Source organism: Lemur catta, chromosome 6 (assembly GCF_020740605.2).
Source record: "Lemur catta isolate mLemCat1 chromosome 6, mLemCat1.pri, whole genome shotgun sequence".
In the NCBI taxonomy this organism is placed as follows: Eukaryota; Metazoa; Chordata; class Mammalia; order Primates; family Lemuridae; genus Lemur; species Lemur catta.
This window is the reverse complement of record NC_059133.1, coordinates 63,849,911-63,872,471: the sequence shown is the minus strand read 5'-3', so window position 1 is coordinate 63,872,471 and position 22,561 is coordinate 63,849,911. Positions and strand designations below refer to the sequence as shown.

General features: G+C 37.3%; 1 protein-coding gene across 11 annotated transcripts in view; it reads left to right on the top strand.

The window, feature by feature from the left end:
• PPHLN1 (periphilin 1) overlaps window positions 1–22,561 on the top strand; it is a 177,683-nt gene that overhangs the window by 74,160 nt on the left and 80,962 nt on the right. For 7 of the 11 annotated variants that reach the window (XM_045554002.1, XM_045553998.1, XM_045554001.1 and 4 more), the window contains exons 2-4: window positions 1,448–1,539; window positions 19,263–19,427; window positions 21,770–21,831. In XM_045554002.1, coding sequence (XP_045409958.1) covers window positions 1,448–1,539; window positions 19,263–19,427; window positions 21,770–21,831 — 319 coding nt within the window. The remainder of the gene's footprint in view (window positions 1–1,447; window positions 1,540–19,262; window positions 19,428–21,769; window positions 21,832–22,561) is intronic. The other 4 variants (XM_045554007.1, XM_045554006.1, XM_045554005.1 and 1 more) reach the window with 1 other exon arrangement.

Genomic DNA, 22,561 nt, shown 5'->3' with positions numbered 1-22,561 from the left:
AAATCTTTTGACATATGTGTTTTTGAAATGTTTTCCTTCTTCACATATTTGTGCATCTAGACTTGTTGCCATACTTTCTATGTACTAAAAGGCCCTAACTTAACACCTGGACCATTTTTACTTCTTGCTCATTACACGCTGGATGGTTCACAGTTCTTGGCACTCAGAACCTGCTCCATGATAACTTCACTTTTTCTTGGTTCTGCCCTGTTAACCATTTGTCATCTACTCCAAAGGTTGTCAGGCTACTATCTGCTGGCAGCTAGCCTGTTTTTGTAAATAAAATTGACACACCCATACGTTTATGTGTATTGCCTATGGCTGTAGGATTGAGTAGTTGTAAAAGAGATCTGTGACCCAAAAGCCTAAAAATATTTATCTGGCCCCTTACAGAAAAAGTTTGACAATTGGTAATTCAATGTATCATCATTCCATATAAATGGTTTGTTTTCCTGTACTTTATTTTCATCTTCTCTCTCTTTTTTTCTTTTTAATAGAGACAGTGTCTCCCTCTTGTTCAGGCTGGTCTCAAACTCCTGACCTCAAGTGATCCTCCCCTCCTTTGGCATCCCAGAGTGGTGGGATTACAGGAGTGAGCCACTGTGCTTGGCTATTCTCATCTTCTCTATTTGCCTTATTTACCTTGTTTTCTGTCTGTTTGGTTTCTATTTTCATCTGTTCTTACAGCTGTGTACCCATGGACTCTGTAATGCACTTCATTCACTCTCTACCCAGAATGTGTCAGTTCTCAAAGTAGAAATCACTTTTTACTTTTATGAAAAGAATATACCCTCCTTTCTGCATCCCCAACCTGAAAAATGCTGATAGAACTTTTAATTACAAATTTTATAAGCGTGCCTTTGCATTAAAATAAATTTATAGCATTAAAAACAAAATCAGGAGTGGTTTCAGGGATTGAGTGTGTTTTTACAGGATTGTTCATTTAAGACTTTTCAGTTAAAACCACTTCGTTGAACACAGAGAGAGAAGATGTAAGCTTTAAGAATGTAGAAAAGCAAAAAACTAATGTTATACAAACCATTCACCAGGAAATAGGAGTAGCTTTGTGGATTAGTCTTTTAAACTATTCATTAAAATGAATCTTTTCTACTTCTTGCTATATGAGAATGAAGAAGTATTTGTGGTCTATGGATCTTCCTCCCATAATTGGTGGGAATAATCTCTTTGAAGCTTTAAATAGCTTTGGAAATGGAAGGTAGGGCTTCCTATTTTTCTCTTTTTTTTTTGAAAGAAAATCTCATTGTTTGGAAGAAACATTGCCTTAACTACTCTTTTTTTTCCCCCTTTTGGTCACTTACATTTTTTTTCCCCCTTAAGATCCTGGAAAATGTTTGTGTTGGAGAATAATTTACTCCTTCCTTATCTTTTCTATCACCTCCTAATAACATAAAAACCATAATTCTTCTATTTCTGTTTTCTTCTTTAGTGGCTTATAGAAGAGATGAAATGTGGTCTGAGGGACGATATGACTATGAAAGACTTCCAAGAGAACGAGTACCTGCTCGAAGTCACCCCAGTGTAAGTTACTTCTACATATGGAATAATTCAAAACTTAGTGTCTAAGTAATTTGCTACACCACATCTTCAAGTGCCAGAAATTTACCAGTCTAGGTTCAAAAATAGATCAAACTTATCCTTTAAAAATTAAAAGTTCAAAAATAAGTAGCAACATTTTAAGTGGAAAATCTATTATTTATATTTCTTTAAATTTCTAAAATTAAGGGTTTATTTGAATTTAATTTGTGAAGAAAATTGTAGGTTTTATAAAGGTCATATTATCAGTTAAAGCAGTATTTGAGCACCTGCTCCAACTTATTCACTTATTTTTCTATATTCCTAAAAATATTTGCAAATTGAATATATGAAATTCTAAAAGTAGGCTTTCTTTTTAGAAGAGGATAATGCTCTTCCTAGAGCAGAAACATGTCAATATCCCTGGTTAGGTTTCCTACTGGTATGCTACCCTGTCAGGCAGTCTGACTGGTAAGAATGCCGGGGGCTCCACTGCAGGCAACACTGCTCATCTCTTTGTTGCTCTGGGAGTTAGGAATTTTGAACCAAGCCTTTTCTAAGCCCAAGGAGCTTGCTATTTTGTTTACTATTCCCAGCACTGTATCTGATATCTAACATAATAGGAGCTCAATATTTATGTGTACTCTGTACACATATTCAATGTGTACTCTGTACAATATTCAATGTGTACTCTGTCCCCAGAATCCTCTATGGAGGCCTAAGGGAGGATTTGGGGAAGGTCAAGAAGCTGTTAACTTAAACTTTGGCACAGGCCCATTCTAAGCACCATGGGATTGGGGTTGTATGGTATACAAGACTATATTATGGATTCATTGTATACCATCAGAGGGCACAGTATTTGTTTATTTGTTAGTAGTTTTTTACTTGTATATTATTTAGTCCTACAATCCACATAGGTGGGTAGAGTGATCTTCAGGGTTGTCATTGGCCTACATAACAGCTCAAGTTGAAGTTGATTTAAAATGGAAAGAATGAAGAGGCCCACTATATTTCAGGATAAGCAGATTTAATTGTTATTTTATGTCATTTCTTTCCAGGTTAATTTGTAGACTTTATATTTCTAACCAAAAGCCTAATGTTTTTATTTTTATTTTTAACTTGGTAAAATTATTCTGTAGTTTACTTGGAAAAATAAACAAATGATATAGGTAAATATGATGTAGAAGTAATGCAAGGATGGGAAAAGGGATGACTTTTTTCTATATATTTTAAGAACTCCTCTACCCTACCAAGGACATATCCTATTAGGCATTTTAAATACTGAGTTTCAATGATACTTAAAAGAATTTTTGTGTGGTTATGCCATCAACGGGGCACCAGTGTGCAGGATTGTATACTTTATCACTTTGGGTGTGGGGAAAGCAGATTGTTGTATTGATTTAAGATCATAAGATGAATGGTAGAGCCAGAGAGATGAGAATTTTGAGGATACTGATCCAGAAAATTATTGAGGTAATGTACTTTGTGGTATGGGCTGATTAAGAAAGGGAGTGAGGCCTGTGAGAGGGATAGTAGGTTGAAAGAAGTGAGGAGTTAAGGAACAGGAAAGGCTTAGTGAGGTTGAAGGCCATGGTGTGGCAGAAAGAAAGGCAATTGGTATTTTGGAGTGTGGAGTTTCCAAGATGGAACAGTTCTGGGTGAAGTTCTGTGTGGGGTGGTGGGAAGAAAGACTTGTTAAGTTATTGGAGTTGAGAGAAGAAAATGTTGAGGTTAAATTTTGGCTCAGTGATTTGGATTAGAGGCTCTTAATTCTAGCTGCATGTTAAAATCTCCTAGAGAGCTCTTCAATACCATTGTATGGGCCCCTTCCCAGATAATTAAATCATCATCTCTGTGGGTGAGATCTGGACATCAGTATTGTTTAAAAGTTCAACGGGTGAATCTTATAAGCAGAGTTAAGAAATACAGATGTAGATGAAGATTGAAGTCACTGATAATGATAGGAGTTGAGATAAAGATGATAGGTGATAGAAGTCCTCAATAAATGAGTATATTGGAGAAAAATCTAAACAAAACCAAATGTTTTTATGTAATACCATTTGTATGTGTGTATAAATATAAAACAGAGGCTTTTTTCCCTTATAAAATAATTTCATTAAAAGCAAGCAGGAAGAGAAGATAGGTTTTATACCACAAGTATCCTTAAAATCAGACTAAGTGTACTTAACTGTCTGTTAAATGGCTAAAGGTAAATCTCACTTTAAGTTTTGAGAGCACAGAACCTGCCTAGACCTTGTACATTCATTCCTCTCCCTTTTCTTCTTTTAATTCCATTAGATTTGTTTGTTCACTCCGCCAGTCAATCTCCTAGTTTAAGAATCCTTCTGTATTCCCATATCATTCCTCCCCAAGACTCAGAAAACATTTTTTTTTCTGGTGAACTTGGCCTTATTTTGGTTTGTAATTTGAAGCTTCTTCTTCCCCTCAATACATTATGTTCCTTAGATGGCTTTTGGGAATTATCCCTTTGCCTTCTATGTCACACCTACATTTTAGTTAAATAAAGTGTAGGTTCTTAACTTTTTTTGTGCCTTGGATTCCTTTAGCAGTCTGGTGAAGCCTCTGGATCCCTTCTCAGAATAACATTTTTAAATCTATAAATAAAATACACAAAATTAAAAAGAGACCACTTACATTTAAATATAATTATCAAACTAGTAAAACCCAAATTTGTAATATAGCAGTATGTATTTCTCTAGTAGATCACTGAATATCAAGAGCTAGTGATGGGGGTTTCACTGTTATAATTTCAAAGTGGTGATGAGTATAAATGGTATTTTGAGATATCTGTAACAGCTGTAACATTATATGAAAATATCTGACTTATGTTGGTGACAAGTCACAGATAAAGTTATTACTGTTATTTGATGCCTATGTGTAGATGAAAACAGTAATTTTATATTTACTTCTGATTTAATGGACCCACTGAATCTTTCGGTTAAAATGTTTGGTACTAAAACTAGAAATGTAAATAAAGTTATAATTTCTGTCTTTGGAGCTAATAAAAACATAACTTATTAGAAGTTTAAAAATATTTGCTTATAAATATGAGATCATCTAATGTTATTTTGAAAACCATATTGGCTTATCTCATTGACTTGTATAAGAATGTTCATAAGCATCATTAATTATAAGAGCTTCAAACTGGCAACAAGCCAAATGTCCGACAGTAGAGTTGATAAATTGTGCAAATTATACAGCAGTGAGAATAAACGGACTACTGCCAGAAGCAACAACATGAGTGAACCTCCAAACGTAATATTGAAAGAAAGAAGCCAGTCACAAGACTGGCTTGTATGTTTCCTTTTATGTAAAAGTTTCGGAATAGGCAAAACTAGTAAGGAAGGTGGTTACTTTTGGGAGGAGAAGGTAGTGCCTGGGAGACAGCATAAGGAAGGGTTTTGTTGTGCTGGGAATGTTCAGTTTCTTAATCTGGGTTGTACTTACACAGCGTATTTATTTGCCTTGCGAAAATTTACCCAGCAGTACATTTGTGATTGTACATTTTTTTGTATGTATGTCATAACCTCAATAAAAAGTTTAAAGTTTTGAAAAGGCAGAAGATTGTTTTTTTCTAAATATTAATATAAAACTTGGCTAGGCATGGTGGCTAATGCCTGAAATCTTAGCACTTTGGGAGGCTGAGGTGAGAGGATTGCTTGAGCCTAGGAGTAAGAGAGACCAGCTTGGGCAACATAGTGAGACTCCATCTCTACCAAAAAAAAAATTAGCTGGATGTGGTGGTGTGCATCTGTAGTTCTAGCTACTGGGGAGTCTGAGGCTGGAGGATTGCTTGAGCCCCCAGCAGTTTGAGGTTGCAGTGAGCTACGATCATTCCACTGCCTTCATGCTGGGTGTGGTCATGCCTATAATCCTAGCACTTTGGGAGGCTGAGGTGGGAGGATTGCTTTAGGCTAGGAGCAAGAAGAGTGCGACCTCCTCTCTACAAAAAAATAGAAGAATTAGCTGGGGGTGGTGGTGTGCATCTGTAGTCCCAGCTACTAGGGAGGCTGAGGGAGAAGGGTTGCTTGAGTCCAGGAATTTGAAGTTGCAGTGAGCTATGATGGCGCCACTGCATTCTAGCCTGGGCAACAGAGTGAGATCCTGTCTCAAAAAATATATATATATTACCATCGAAATACTGCTTTTCTTTCTGCTCTTATTTCATGAACTACTTATTCAAAATCTTGTTATGCATATTTTAATTTCTATTGTTTTTATACCTCACATTTTATTGTTTTATACAATATTCATGTAAATTTACCCATGTAAGTACAACTTTTCCCAGTATTTTATTATGACGGTTTTCAAACATACAGGTGAAAGAATTTTACAGTGACTATCCATACACTCACCACTTACATTCAACTATTAACATTTTACTAAACTTGCTTTATCATGTATTTATCCATTTTATTAATCCATTTAATTTTTTGGATGCATTTCAAAGTAAATTGTGGACAACAGTATCCTTCCCATTAACTACTTAAGCATGTATATCATTAGCTAGAGTGAATTTTTTTACATTGTCTTTTAAAATGGGAAAAGTATATATGTGAAATGTAAAAGTGTTTGCTGAGTTTTGATTTAGTAATGTTCCCTTGTGTAGAGCTGCCCTAGGAGGTGTTTTACTTTCTTGTCTGATAGAATTGCAAGAACTTAACCTTTTTGTTGTTGCTATTTTCAGAAGAAGTATGATGAATTCTTGCCTACATTCTGTAACAATATATCTCAGTTTTCTGGGTCAGTACCAATTTCCATTATTTTGACCCACTGTCCCCAAAAGCCATTGGAATGACCCAGAAACAACAATATTTCACTGAAGAATCAGCAGGTGAATTAGACTAATAAGTGCTGCAATAAAAATGCTCGTCATAGAATTTGAGGGATCAGAGTTGGGAAACCATAGGCTTATGAAAGCAAAAGTCTGCCAGCCTGTGTAATAGAAATTTTTAGTTAGATAATGGTTTGTATGGTCCTTTGCTAGTAGTAAAAAGCATGTGATGCCAAAAGTAAAATAAAATTGAGATGGTAAGGTAAAATATATATTATACATGTGGTGTTTACTGTGTGCCAAGTGCTGCTCCAAGTGCTGGGAATAGAGTGGTGAATAAGACCAGTAAGGCTTCTGTAGGTTTACATTGATACTGTAAGTTGATTGTGATAGGAAGTAATGATGTTGACTATTTACCTGTGCTGTTGCACTTAGTTATTTTGCTGGTAGGTTAGTGTGCTTTAGTTGTTTTTGAAATTTTATAAGGGAAAAAATTAAGTATATAAAAATAGACAATATAATCAGCTCCTAAGTGAGAAATCATCTAAGCAGCAATTATCAACTCATGGCCAATTTTGTCTTGTCTATGCCTCCACCACCTTCCTCTGTCCCGAATTATATTGAAGTAAATCCATGATACTATATTTCAAATGTAAATAAATATTTTAGTATATATCTCTAAAAGATAAAGATGCTTAAGGGGGAAGGCTTATGTATTAACATTTTTATTTTCAAGGTTTTTGTGTTAAAATGAGTGCCAAACATATTTTAATGACATAGTAGAAAAGAAATGTTTTTAAAGAAACAGTAATCCACATGATTTATTTCTAGTTAATTATGAGATTTAACATCAGTGGGAAAAATTTGACATAGATATATATATTGAATCAAACAAAAACTATCAACTTCATTCTTTTACTTACTAAAATGAAAGCATTTCTCATTAACAAGAGTTACATTAAATTGGAATGTATAGCAAATGAAGAAATAGCTGTTTATTTTCTAATAAAATGTAGTCACCATTTCAGATTTCTAAATTGTAAAACTAATTTGATATTTTATTCTGATCAGCTTTTAATTAGCATAAGCAAACTGAATAATTCTTTTTTTCCTCCCTCTACAAGCCTTTGGCACTCCTATAAACTGAACAATTCTTATTTCACAAATATGAAGGGCCTTGTGGTAGTAATTGTCTCACCCCTAAGATAATGACAAATGTGAAAGTTTAAATTTTCTAGAAGTGTAACTTTCCAAAAAAGTACTTAAGTTTATGTGCAAGCTTTTTGTTTCTACATTCTGCCAGAGTAGATAAATGATTAAGTAAAATAGACTTTTAAATAAGCTACATCAACTTCTTGGTTTTCATCTGATTGATCATACCATTACTACTAACTTTAAAGGAGCAAGTCCAGTAAGTTCTATGCATATTTTTTGGGAATTCTAGTAATCCAGAGAAAATTCTGATCTTTTTAACTAATAGGGATATTTATTTAATCATTAATTAACGTGTACATATACATTAATAAGTAGATATATATAGTGAACAGAAGAATTGAAGATTGATATAATTGAGGTAAATTGAAATTTTGTATCTAAACCCAAGATTTGAAATGTCTTCATTTGAAGTAATGTTGCAACTCTTTTCTAATTAACTATAAATGACTGTGTTATCCTTAACCTTTTAAGATACTCTTTATAAGTCATAATTTTTATTTCTGGTTTGTATATGATGGTGTCATTGTTTTCCAAGATATTTCTCTTGTTTCCTTCCATTTTAACATTTTTAGTTATTTATTTGTAAAATAAATTTTATTGTGTATATTTGAGGTTTACAACATGATGTTATGGGATACATATAGATATATAGGTATATATTGATAGTACAGAGGTTACTATAATGGAGCTTAACACATCCAACATCTCACATAGTTACTTTTTTGTGTGATAAAAGCAGCTAAAATCTTATTTAACAAAAATTTCTAATACAACAGAATTTTATTAGCTGTGGTCCTCATGTTGTACATTAGCTCTCTAAACTTGTTCATCCTACATATCTGCTATTTTGTATCCTTTGACCTACATCTCCCTATTTCTTCTCTCTATCCCCCTACTGTGGTAACCACTATTTCATTCTCTCTGTATTTGAGCCTTTTTTTTTAAATTTCACATATAATTGAGATCATGTAATATTTTTTCTTTTTGTGTCTGGCTTATTTCACTTAGAATAATGTCCTCTAAATCCATCCATGTTGTGGCAAATGGCAGGATCTCCTTTTTAAAAAGCTGAATAATATTCCATTGTATATTTATATACCACATTTTCTTTATCCATTTGTTTGTTGATGGGCATTTAGGTTGTTTTCATATGTTGGCTATTGTGAGTAATGCTTCAGTGAACATGGGAGTGCAGATATCTTTACTAGATGGTGATTTCATCTCCTTTGAGTAGACAGGGTACCCAGAAGAGGGATTGCAGGGTCATCTGGTAGTTCTATTTTTAATTTCTTTAGAAACCTTCATACTGTTTTTCATAATGGCTGTGCCAATCTGCATGCCCAAAAACAGTATACTAGGGTTCTGTTTCCTTCACACCCTCACCAACATTTATCTCATGTCTTTTTGATCTTAGCTGTCCTTTAGGGGGTGGGGTGTGTAGAGGACATTTCGGGCCATATGGCCTGGACCTGGGAAACATCCCTGGGAATGTCTCCTTGTTGTTTTGTTCTGAAAACATGCCTGTGGGCTTGCTTGCGAGCCAGGGCGCCCTGACCCTGCAAACAGGAGGGGCTAGAGAGTTCAGGATGCAAACATCTGCTCTCCGGAGACAAAACAACAAGGAGTAAGACGTGCTGAGAGTAGGGACAGTGTGGGAACAAGACAATTGCGGTGGGACAGTTGCCAAACAGGCTGTGTTAAAAATAAAGACGCTGCAGCAGGAAGGCACTACAGTCTTGTACCGTCTTTGTGTGTGTGTGTGTCTTTGTCTCTGTGTTCTGTGTTCATTCCTCGTTCCTGCATAACGGGCCACGCCAAATGGCGCAGCGAGCAGGGTCTGCATCATTCGGGACCGAGGAACCGAAGGGGGACCTCTTTGGCAAGTGGTAAGTGGCAACCAACAGAGGACCTCCGGCATTATGGGGAATTCCCCTTCAGCTGCTGAACCAGAATATTGAAAGTTAGTCCAGGGACTTTTACATTCGGTGGGAGTGGAAGTTAAAGATACTACTTTGAAGCAGTTGTTTGGCTTGGTGCAGCAACATTGTTATTGGTTTCAGTTTCAGTCCCAAGTTCAGTTAAATTTACACAGCTGGCAACAGGTTGTTAAGGCTTTTCGTGTAGCCCACCAACGAGGCGACATGATTAATTTAAAACTTTGGACTGTTTGTAGTGCCATAACTCAAGTGCTACAGTTATTGGAAAAAGACTCTGAGAAAGCTGAGTCACAGAATGGGGAGGAACTGGATGATCATGGTCCCTCTCCCCCTGAGAAGATCCCAGAGGTGACTCCTCTGATGAATAGCCAGAAGACTAATTCCCTATCCCCTAACACTGAAATAGCAGAACTTATTACCCTATTAAAGAAGTGTTTACCCTCTGTTATTACTAGCCCCACAGCCTGGACAGTGCCTGTGGCTTATCTTTGCCGCTGCTCGCCAGTCCCATTAGCAGGGGCTTCTGTTCAGATTCCTAATAGCCCTAATGGCCCAGATGATGAGTTTCCTTTGCCTCCTGATTTTGATGATAATCCCCCTCGGAATGGTGCTACTTTTGCCTTTCCTATAACACACGGGAGGCCTTTGGTCCTAATCAACAGTTTCCGAATGGAGGACAGAATGTCACTTATCATGCCCTTCAGTATAAATTCCTGAAGGATTTGAAACAGGCCGTCCAAGATTATGGTCCACAGTCCCCTTTCGTTCATGGTCTTCTGGATACCTTTTCTAATGCAAATACTCTTATACCCTTGGACTGGGAGGATATTGGTAAAACAGCTATAGAAGGCCCTGCATGGTTACAGCTGCGTAGCTGGTGGGCAGAGGAGGCACGGACACAGGTGCGCCTGAACGCCCAGCGACAGCCCCCTGGGCCTACTGAAGATGAACTCAAGGGGTCAGGACAATATGCTACTTTGGCCACGCAGGCGGCATTGACCGACCCACGTTTAATACAAGTGAAACTGATCTTTCTCAAAGCCTGCAGAAAAATCGAGACTTCAGGTCAGTCTGTGCCATCCTTTGTGAAGACCTTGGAGGGTCCCACGGAACCTTATACTGATTTTCTGTCTCACTTGAAAGAAGCGGTTTTACGTGGGTTGGGAACTTCTGAAGCAGCCTCCATTATCATACAATCTTTAGCTTTTGAAAATGCCAACCCGGATTGTCAAAAGGTTCTACGCCCTTTTAAAGGCCGGTGGCTCTACATTAGATGAGTATGTGCGAGCCTGTGCTGGGGTTGGTGGCACTGCTTATCATGCCTCCCTTCTAGCTGGAGCTATTCAAAAAGGGGCTAATCACCTGCTCTGTTACAATTGTGGCAAGCCCAGTCACTTGCGTAAGGAATGTAGAAAAAAGAATGGAACTCAGCCGTTGAGGCCTCTGAGATCTGGGCCTCCAGGCCTTTGTACCTGTTGTGGAAAAGGGCCTCATTGGGCTAGTGAGTGTTGATCTAAGACTGACAGAAGTGGGAATCCTTTACCACCTCTAAACAAAAATCAACAGTCGGGAAACGGCCTGAGGGGCCCTCAACCCTGGGGCCCCCCCAACAATAAGGGGTTTCAGCAATACCCGGTGAGCAAGGCTGCTTATCAGCAAGCCAATCTTTGAAAGTGACACAATTATATGCTGCTACCTCTGGGAGTATGGCCGCAGACCTGGCGGTCACTAGGACTTATACTTTAACACCTGCTAGAGGTGTTCACAAATTATCCACCCAGGTATACGGTCCTCTTCCGGAAGGTAAAGTGGGTTTGATCATTGGTCGTAGCAGCAGTACTATTAAAGGTATTTTTGTTCATTTGGGAATCATTGATTCAGATTATACTGGGGAGATACAAATTATGGTTTCAGTTTCTCAGATATACGCTGGAGATCGTATAACTCAATTACTTTTACTGGCCTACACTCCTTTTGCCACATGTAATGTTAAAAGAACCGGTGGCTTTGGTAGCGCAGGTAATAAAGTTTTTTGGGAGACCGTAATTCAAGATGCTCACCCCGTTTTCACATTGACTATCGCTGGTCGCCAATTTGAAGGTTTGGTGGATACTGGTGCTGATGTTTCCATCATCAGCCTCTCTCAATGGCCTTCAGATTGGCCCAAAGCCATTGTCCCTATAGTCTTATCTGGCTTAGGCCAAGCCCAGTGTGTTTACCGCAGCAATAATGCCTTGGAATGCTTTGGCCCTGATGGGCAACAAGCCTCCTTGTCGTTTTATATTGTTGACATTACCATTAACCTATGGGTCAGCGACCTCCATCAATTTGGAGCATTCTTATCTATCCCTCACCTTACTCCTAATGTTAAAAACATAATGCTTAAAATGGGGTATAACCCCCTGCCTCCTGTAGATTCTTCTACTTCTTTAAACTAATTGCCACTGCTCAGGATATTCCTCTGACCTTACACTGGAGAACAGATACTCCTGTGTGGACTGAGCAGTGGCCGCTACCCCTGGAGAAGCTTGAGGCCTTAAAAGTGTTGGTTTCTGAATAGCTCGCTGCTGGTCATATTGAACAGTCTACTTCCCCCTGGAATTCTCCTGTTTTTGTCATCAGAAAGAAGTCAGGTAAATGGCGCTTCTTGATGGACCTGCGAGGAATCAATAAATACATCCAACCTATGGGTCCTTTACAGCCTTCTTTGTCCCTTCCTTCTATGATATCTAGAGGATGGTCAATACTAGTCATAGATTTAAAAGACTTTTTTCACTATACCTCTTCAACCCTGTGACAAGGAGCGTTTTGCCTTTACCATCCCCAATGGCCGTCCTACAGAACAGTATCAGTGGCGGGTTTTGCCGGAAGGCATGTTGAATAGCCCTGCTCTCTGCCAGGAATTTGTTGATTGCGCTGTAAACCCAGTGCGTCTGCGACATCCTGCTATTATGTTGTATCATTATATGGATAATATTCTTTTAACAGCTCCTACTGCGGCTGAATGAGATGCCCCTTTTTCTGATCTCCAACAACAACTAACTTATAATTCAGTTCTAGCACCAAAAAAGATTCAAGCTAACCTGCCTATCGACTATTTCGGCTATTGCCTATCAGAAATGCAGATTCGACTCCAAAAATTACAAATTCGCAAGGAAAATTTGAAGACTTTAAATGATTTTCAAAAAGTTTTGGGAGACATTAATTGGCTCCGCCCAGCTTTAGACATTCCCACCTACACCCTGCAGCGTTTATTTTCTACCTTAGAAGGTGATAGTTCTTTGACTAGCCCTGGTACCCCTACCCCACAAGCAGAAAAGGAGTTGCAGTTTGTGGAACAGCGACTCACCTCTGAAACATTAACATTCCTTAATCTTTCCTGCTCTATAGTTTTTTATGTATTTCATACACCCCATTCATCTTCTGGATGTTTGGGTCAAGAAAATGGCATTCTTAAATGGTTGTTTTTACCCAATCAACAGAACAAGAAACTGACTACCTAGTTGGATAAACTTGCTTCTTTGATCATTCTCGGCCGACGACGACGCTATAGACAACTTTCTGGGCGGGATCCTTGTCGTATTATTACTAAATTAACAGCCAAGGATATACAGGCAAATTTCAGATTTTCATCTGCCTGGCAGATAGCCTGTGCCGACTTTGTTGGTCAATTTGATAATCATTGTCCAGCTCATAAACTATTCTCTTTTCTTCAAACTCATTCTGTTCTTCCTATTTCTAATATTGCGTCACAACCTGTCTCAGGCCCTACATTTTTCACTGATGCATTCAGCTCCTCTACAACAGGGTACTAGAGTTCAATTGCACAAAAAGTTGTCTCTTCCCCTTTCTCTTTAGTCCAACAGAGTAAATTATGTGCTATTTGCTTGGTTTTGCAGGATTTTCCTCAGACAGCCTTAAATATTCTCAGTGACTCTCAATACGCTGTTTATGTTACATCTCAACTCCCCACTGCGTCTCTACCTCTTAACCCTCACTCTTCCTTACAGAAGGTTTTTTCATATCTCCATACTCTCCTTCGGTCTCGTTCAGTCCCCCTTTACATTGCTCATATCCATTCCCATTCTGGCCTTCCTGGCCCTCTTACCCTGGGCAACACTATTGTTGACTCCTTACTGATTGCTTCTGTTCAACAGGCACATGCCAAACATGCCTTGCATCATACTAATGCTAAAGGACTACAACATCGTTTCTCTATCACTCGTAAGCACGCCAGGCAGATTGTCCACTCGTGTTCTGCTTGTGCCCCTATTAATCTTCCTTCTCTTTTACCAGGTTATAATCCCCGGGGGATTCAGCGCAACCAGATTTGACAAATGAATGTTACCTATTTTCCATCCTTTGGCCGTCTTCGCTATATTCACCATACTATTGATACTTGTTCTCATTTTCAGTGGGCCACAGCTCAGAGTTCTGAAAAAACTGATACAGTTATCACCCATCTACATTCGTGTTTTGCTGTTATGGGCCTCCCACATACTATTAAAACTGACAACGCCCCGGCCTATACCTCTCACAAATTGGCTAATTTCCTTCACCTGTATTCCGTCCATCATGTTACCGGCATACCCTTTAATAGTCAAAGCCAAGCTACTATTAAACGTACCAACTGTACCTTAAAACTTCCACTTTTAAAACAAAAAAGGGGAACTCCGGAGTCACCTCATCGCCACCTTCTTTGAGCTCTTTTCACATTAAATTTTTTAAATCATTGGCAGCCATTCAAAACCTCTGCTGCAGAGCATCATTTCACCCCCTCCAAACCTGTAACTCCTTCTCCTGATCCTATCTATATCCGTTTATCTACTGGTGATTGGAGGGAGGGGGGGTCCTACAGTGGGGTCGGGGCTATGCTTACGTTTCCACAGATAACGGCTGTGAGTGGGTACCAACGCGCTGTCTTAAGCGACGTGATGGCCAAGCGAAGGCGGACCGAGGACTTTCTCAAGGAATTCGAGAACTTGACCATTCGCAGCAGGACCCTACATGGTGGCCACAACTCGGGCGACACCGCCAACTTGGGGACAGCTTAAGAAGCTTACTCAGGAGGCTGAAAATGTGGTAATGCGCGCTCAACAGCCGCGCAACCCTAGTACTCTTTTTCTGGCAATGCTTGCCATTGTTTCTTGTCAGGTAGGCTGTGTGTGTCCCTCTTCTACTTATACTTGTTGGACCTATGTCCCATATCCCCCTTTATTCAAAGCTGTAGCATGGGGTGACCCGAAAGTCATGGTGTATACCAGTGATTCCAACTGGATGCCTGCTCCCTATCAAACTCAGGCTTTATATAACAACGAGGAAAGAAGGCTAATCTCAATTATTCTGTAAGTGTGAAAGGACATCCTGTCTGCTTTGGTCTTGGGCCTTGTCTACCTATTTCCCGTGAAGCCTGGAGGCTACAGTATGATACCTCCTCTTTTGCGGCCCTTACGGTTCTGTTATCCGTAAAAGGCCTCCGAGAAAAACCTACTAATCTGACTGAGGACCAGTCACCCTTGCCCATATGTGCTGTGCCGCATGTTGATGCTCCTTTACAACATATAGAGTGGACTAAATGCAGAGGCAAAGCTTTGAAGCTTTTAAGCAAAACCCCACCGATTGTTGATTGGAGCCCTCATGGCGATTTTCATGAAAAATTCTCTAATCACTCACTTCGGTGGCATCGTAGCTCTAACTCCTTAGATGCCTCGGTGAATGAAACTATTATATGGCATGATAAGGGCTTATCCCCTCCTCAACCTCATCTTTTGGGAACCACTGTGATGCAAGGCCATATATGAAAACTGCTTACATCTGGAGAGCATATAAATATATAGACAGGCAAAATGTCCTGTAATAACTCAGTAGTTTTCCAGGTCCACTTACATAAGAATCATTCTATATATATCTTGGCCTGTGTCCCCTGTCCATATCTCTTGCTGATGGACCAAGTCACTTGGAATTCATCAGTTAACCGTATTCATTGTGAAAGCAACTGTTCTCTGCACACGTGCCTTAACCACACTTCCTGGCAGTCTTTCAATAAAAGCTTGCATAGTCTGTATATTTTAAAGGCTCGGACTGAGCTGTGGCTTCCTGCGAATCTGTCGAGACTGTGGAGCGAGTCCGCCACACTCACTGCCCTACTTGACAAGGCATCTGCTCCAGCACATAGAGCCAAGAGGGCGATAGGCCTAATTGTAACCGCTGCTGTGGGGTTCGTGGCCATTGCTGTTTCCGCTGCAGCAGCTAGCTTGGCCTTGCATGAAAGTATCCAAATGGCTGATTTTGTTCATCGGTGGCACAAAGACTCCCACCGACTATGGCAACATCAACATGAAATTGATACAAGATTAGAAGAAAAAATTATGAATTTACAACATACAGTGCAATGGCTGGGTGACCAAATTCAAATATTGACTACGCAGTCATTTCTTCGCTGCGATTGGTATTCCTCTTGATTTTGTGTTACCCCTATTCCTTTCAATGCGAGCAGGCATTGGAACTCACTCCATAATCTCTTATCTGGCAGCATCAATATGACCTCTGATCTCCAAAATTTGGAACGAGAAATAATTGATGCTTTCCATAACAATCTCCCTGAGATGAATGAGGCAGAGATCTTTTAAGGCCTGGCTAATAGTCTCGCCCAGTTAAATCCTTTTGAACACCTTAAAACATGATTTACATCAGTTGCTAGCAATCTGTGCATTGTGTTATTGGTTGTTGTTTGTTTTTTCATAGTCTACAGGCGATGGTCCCAAAGAAGAGTAAATAAGGAGCAACAACATGATATAATGGCGGTGCTGCAACATGTCTGAACACAGCGTCTTGTGCCTTAAAACAAAAAGGGGGAAGATGTAGAGGACATTTCGGGCCATATGTGGCCCGGACCTGGGAAACGTCCTTGGGAACGTCTCCTTGTTGTTTTGTTCTGAAAACATGCCTGTGGGCTTGCACGCGAGCCAGGGCGCCCTGACCCTGCAAACAGGAGGGGCTAGAGAGTTCAGGATGCAAACATCTGCTCTCCGGAGACAAAACAACAAGGAGTAAGACGTGCTGAGAGTAGGGACAGTGTGGGAACAAGACAATTGCGGTGGGACAGTTGTCAAACAGGCTGTGTTAAAAGTAAAGATGCTGCAGCAGGAAGGCACTACAGTCTTGTACCGTCTTTGTGTGTGTGTGTGTGTCTTTGTCTCTGTGTTCTGTGTTCATTCCTTCTTCCTGCATAACGGGCCACGCCAGGGGTGATATCTTATAGTGGGTTTAATTTGCATTTCCCTCATGATTAGTGATGTCCAGCACCTTTTCATATACTCATTGGCCATTTTTATGTCATCTTTGGAAAAATATTTCCCCTTTGCCCCTTTTTTAATCGGCTTGTTTTTCTTCTATGATCTTTTCTTCTGTGATCTTCTGTGTTTTTCTTCAAGATCTTTCTAAAATGGACATTCCAAACGTATCAGTACCTTAAATTTGTGTATTTATGTACGTTTAGAAAGGAAAATTACATGTTTATAGCTTAACGTAAGATTTGTATAAGAATTGCAAACAGTGATGGTATTTCCATTTAGATCTGGCAACGTAGGTAATGTAAAACACTGCTTGAACTTTCTTAAACTTCTGAAAGGGAAATACTGAAATCCTTGCCACTTATCATGGATTTTATTGGGAAGAAAAAGAAATCCTTGAATGGTATATCTGGGTAACACGTGAACTGTTTGAGAATACAGTCTTGCTTTGTTACAGACTGCCACAGTCATCTTTGTTTCCTGAAATCTTTTCATGTAGCTAGGGAGTTTTCTTTAAGATTAGGCATCTACAGAGCAGAGATAGTATAATGTATTATATTATTTGAACACTTTCTCAAAATGTAAGGGAAATACTAATTTGATCTTCATTGTCAGGTACAAGAGCTGTCAATGGAATTTTCTTTTGCTGACTAAAGAATTTTTAAAGTGATTGTTTTCATTTGTTATTAGTTGGTAAAGCAATTTTTAAAATAGATATCTAAATGTGATTTGAGTTTTACTTCTTCAGAAGTTTTACTGTATATATTTTATGATCCTGAAATAACTTTCTAGTAACTGGGGCAGTTGAACAAAGGAACAGGCTGCTTTGTAAAGTAATGAGCTCTCTATTCATAGAAATGTTTAGATATGTATACCCACCCTATCATCCCTCCAAATACGCATACACAAACAAACAATTAAGGATATTGTGGAATGGATTTTTATGGTTTCTTAGAATTGTAGAAGTCAGTCATTCTAATTTTATGACAGAAATTTTGAATTAGAAATGCTATAAATTGTAGTGTTGCTAATTTTGCTTTAATTTCAAGTTTTTAGCAGCTCAGTATTTGCTTAGCTTTGATTGAATCTCTGTGAAAGGTAGTTTTTGGAAGAAAGAGTCAGTATATTAACTTGTGTACTATATTTTGTATGAACATAGAATATATCTTAAAATTTGATATTTAACATACTAAAGCAGGAAACACCTTAGGTCCCCATGGGAAAAAATTAGTTGGATCTTTTTAGCTCTCAAATAGATATAAACCATTGATTTTATTTTTTCCTGATCCACTGACAAATATCCTACCCATTGAGAAATTTGGATGATACATAGTAATTTAATAGCAGTTGAATAGTTGTGGTCATTAATGCTAAGAAGTAATTTAAGGAAACAATTTGAGATATTTAGTGTTTTTTCATAGATTTGCAAAGGTAAATCAATATAGCACTCATTTTTTTGAGCACTTAGTGTGTACCAAGCACTATGCAACACTTTACATTCCATTTCTTATTTAATCCTTAAAACTCCATGAGGTAGGTATTAGTATTAATCCCATTTTACAGGCTTAGGGTGATAAAGTAACCAGCCCTGAATGTTGGCCTTTACATTTTGTAAGTTTTTTGTTTTTTTTTCAAATCACATTGATCATATCTTACACCAAGCTTCCAAATTTCTTTAACATGTATCTCATTTAATGTTGATAGATGTACTATGAATGCTCAAGACCAGATTATTTACAGATACATGTTCTGTCAGCTCTCTACTTCTTACTGTTATTTTTTGTTATTTCACAGCAGTTACTAACGTAAGACACATGTTTTCCCTGTGTCCAATTACCCAAGTCCCAGAAAAAATCCACTCCGTTGTTAAAACGTTAAAACCTTAACAACATATTACAGTACTTTGAAAATTAGTTCAAATTTTATGTCAGCTTTTATTTTGCATTCAAACCTGTAAAGCCAAAGGCTCTCCTCTCTCCAGTGCTGCTGGAAAAATAGCAAAATGTTTTGTTTTGGTCTTTCTAGCTCAGTATCATCTCCCTGTTTGCTGTTGCTTATGTGTAAAAATATTGTATTTCTTCTAAATAGTATAGTTCAAACACAGTAGACCAAATATGTGTGCTATCTTACATAATTTTATTTCTAAAATTCTTAGGCAATTAGTGATAGAGCTACTGTAACATTCTTACTGTCTTAAGTTTGTTTTTTATTAAAATGGTACTATTGTATTGTTTCTTTTACTTATTATTGGTTTTTGCATTGTTGCATGTTATTTTAAACACTTGGCTTTCTTCATTGAATAATTTGATTTCCTTTAATCCATGTGAAGACCTTACTATTAGTTATATTCATGTTATTTCATTAATGCATTTTTGTTTATACATTTATCCTATTTAATTAAGGATAAGAACTCCTGTGCTTTTTAAAAACCTTTCCAAAACCAAATAGAGAAATTAGTGATTTTTATATATTTCTTTTTGTCTGTTTTAGGCTGGCTACCATAGAGTAGTTAATATTGTGCCAAAGAAACCACCACTGCTAGACAGACCTGGTGAAGGAAGCTACAATAGATATGACAGTCATGTTGATTACCGAGAATATGACGAGGGCCGCAGTTTTTCTCATGATCGAAGAAGTGGTCCACCTCACAGAGGAGTATGTAAATTTCCCCCATGTACTAATTGTTATTTCTTATAAGTTTAAGATTCATGTATTAATAATTTAAAAAAATTATGTGACGGCCATGAAAGCAGTTGAATAAACACTTGCTGCTTGATGCTCTGTTGAATTGCCTGTTAGAGCTGTCAAATGGGAACTAGTAGTCAAGAATTTTGGGGTGCTGGACAAAGTGGGTAAGCACTCTGGTTAGTTCTATTTAAATGAAATTAATTCCAACTATCCTGCTTTTTTATCCCCTAAATTGGCAGGGATTTGCAGAACCACAGAAAGGTAATCTATTGCTTTGGTACTTAATAAGTGATGAGCAGGTGGTTACCATCTCAGAATGGATATACTCACTTATAATTTCTTTATTTTCATCATGATGAAATATTGTGGTTGAGGTTAGGTTAAAGTTGTTGATAGTCTCATTTTTGTTATACTTGTTATTAAAGTCTGTTTACTATAATAATTCAGATTAGAAAGCACTCAAAACATTGTCATATAGTAAGCATTTTTTTAGTGTTAGCTACTATTATTACTATTACTCTTAGAATTTGTATCTCTTGGTCATTCTTAATAACTCAGACATATGTATTTAATGTTGCAGTAATCTGTCATTGAACTTGATTGAAACTGTTCCTTGATGTACCTCCTCTGTCCTAGTTTGCATATTTACAACATTTCTCTGCTAGACTGTTTTCCTACCTTTTTCTCTTTTTCCCCCTTCCCTACTATATAATATAGTAATTAATAATACATATTCAAACACTGTTTGTAATAAAATTTGAGCTCGCATTGGCCATTGGAATTAGTTTCCATGCTTTACTTGTAAAGAATTGGAGATAAGATGATTTACTCAGGGTGGGTATGTATGGGAATTCATTTCTCTTACTACTACATCATAGTCACCCTTAACAGTTCCAAAGTGGTAATGAGACTACTCAGTTTTTTCTCATGTTTGTTTCTAAAGTTTGGGGTGTTACTGCTTCCTTACTTCTCATAGAATTGATTTTTATTTTATTCAGTTTTGAAATGTCATGCTGTTCCTTTAGGAAGAGGGGTTGGGTATTGAAAAGTATATACTATGTATTATTTCTGTTCTAGAAATATTGGATTTTGCCATCAAATGAGAAAAACTATTTGGTCTTAGCATAAACATTTGTTATCCCTTTTATGAAAACCCTGTGTGGCTGGGGAGTTTTATATTCATTGGACCAGTTTGTATTTGAAACCTCCTGAACATGATTTTTTCCAAAAACTTGTAGCATAGTAGTGCTTCAACAGTAGGTTTTTTTCTATTACTGTTACCAACTGTATTTGTTTTCATACTCTATGAAGTAAAAGATTACTATCTTCATACAACATTTTTTCTTTAAATTCCCTTCAAACAAATAGTGATCCTTAGGACTCTTGTGACACTAATTCTTATCTAGAATTCAGTTATATAAAGCAAACATTATTTGATCCAACATTATTATTGCTGTTGAATTTTTAATTTCTTTTTGTTTTGTTTATATTTAACGTTGAAAAGGAAAATGATGAATACATTTTATTTATATAAGTATAGGGCATGTGATACTAAAGAGGAAGATGAATATAGTATTTACTTTAGCAGAATCATTTTTTTCTTATTATAAATAATTTGTATGTTGTACTGCTCTATGTATAATTTTAAAGTAATTGGATGTGGATTGCTATGTGGTTCCTTTATGCAAATGTGTCTGTCTGTCTTAGATTTCAAAATATGCTTCCTCTGATTAATTTTAAATTTAGTGCTCTAAATTTGCTAACTTTATATTAGTACTGTAATACAGCCTATTGCTAAGTGACAGTTTATTACATTGTTTCCGTTTTTGGTTTTCAATGGGAGATAAGGTGAGGAAAGAAATCCTGAGCAAGAAAAATGGAAAAGTGACAAGTTTTTCATTGGGCTTAAATCTGAAAATTGATGAGAAAACTTGACAGAAAGAAAAGTAAAATGAAAGGTTGAGAAATGTATGCTTGATTAAATTTATCCTTTATCCTCAAACAGCCCTTAACTGTTGTGATGTTAGTATATGTACCTTTGGCAATTAGGCAGTTTGAGTCTACCAAAGAAATAATTTAAGCATTTTGATAACAATAAATGGTACCACAGGTTCTCAGTCTGTTATTTTAGTTGTTGAAATGGATGACTTGCTGTTATCTTTTTACCACTTTATGCCTTTGAAGCTTAGGGAAATTTAGAAAAGTATTTTTGCCCTTGTAGCATACTAGTTTCCAGTAGTATTGTTAGATATATCCTACTTGCCCAAAATAATGTAAACAAATACCTAAGTGGCTTTTTTATGTTACAGGATGAATCTGGTTATAGATGGGCAAGAGATGATCATTCTGCAAGCCGACAGCCTGAATACAGGTAAAAAGATCAAAATAACGACATAAGTACTTTGATACTTTACTCACTGAGGTGTCTGCTGTTGAAGTCTAACCTCAGGGCACATAGACAAAATATTAGGATTTAAAATTTTGAAAGCAACAAGCATTATATCCTTTTTGTGACTGTGTAATAGAACAGCACTGACAATTAGTGTTCTACATCTATTGGCATTTTGTAATTGATGATAATATATATTTCCTAATATTTGAACTATTGATGTATTCTTATAAGTTAATTATTAAGTTATTCTTAATATGTGGTATGGATTATAAGGTTTGTTTAATTATAAATTAGATCAGTTTGCTGAATTAGAAATATTATTTTCAGAAATACTCTTCTGAAAATATTTGAGCCCTTACTAAGTGTCTGCTATCATAAGGCATTCTCTTAGTTGCTTTATTTTGATTAATAATTTTGGAAGGGCCTCAGTCATTGTTCCTTTGGTTACTTATAGAGAGCATCTGGTAGACTAGTTGCGGCAGGGCGGGGTTGGAGGAGAGTGATGAACACATTTAATGAGGCTGATTATTTAATTTTATTTGTTTTGTTTTTCTGATATCACAGTGGTAGTGTTGGAAGTTGTAAAAGGAACCTTTTAAAGATCTCTTATGAACTTTCAGGGAATTTAATTCCAATCCTGTAGAAGGTGTCAAGGATTCAACTGCCACAACTCCATAGGTGCCAAAAGTAGACAACAAGATTCAGTGGG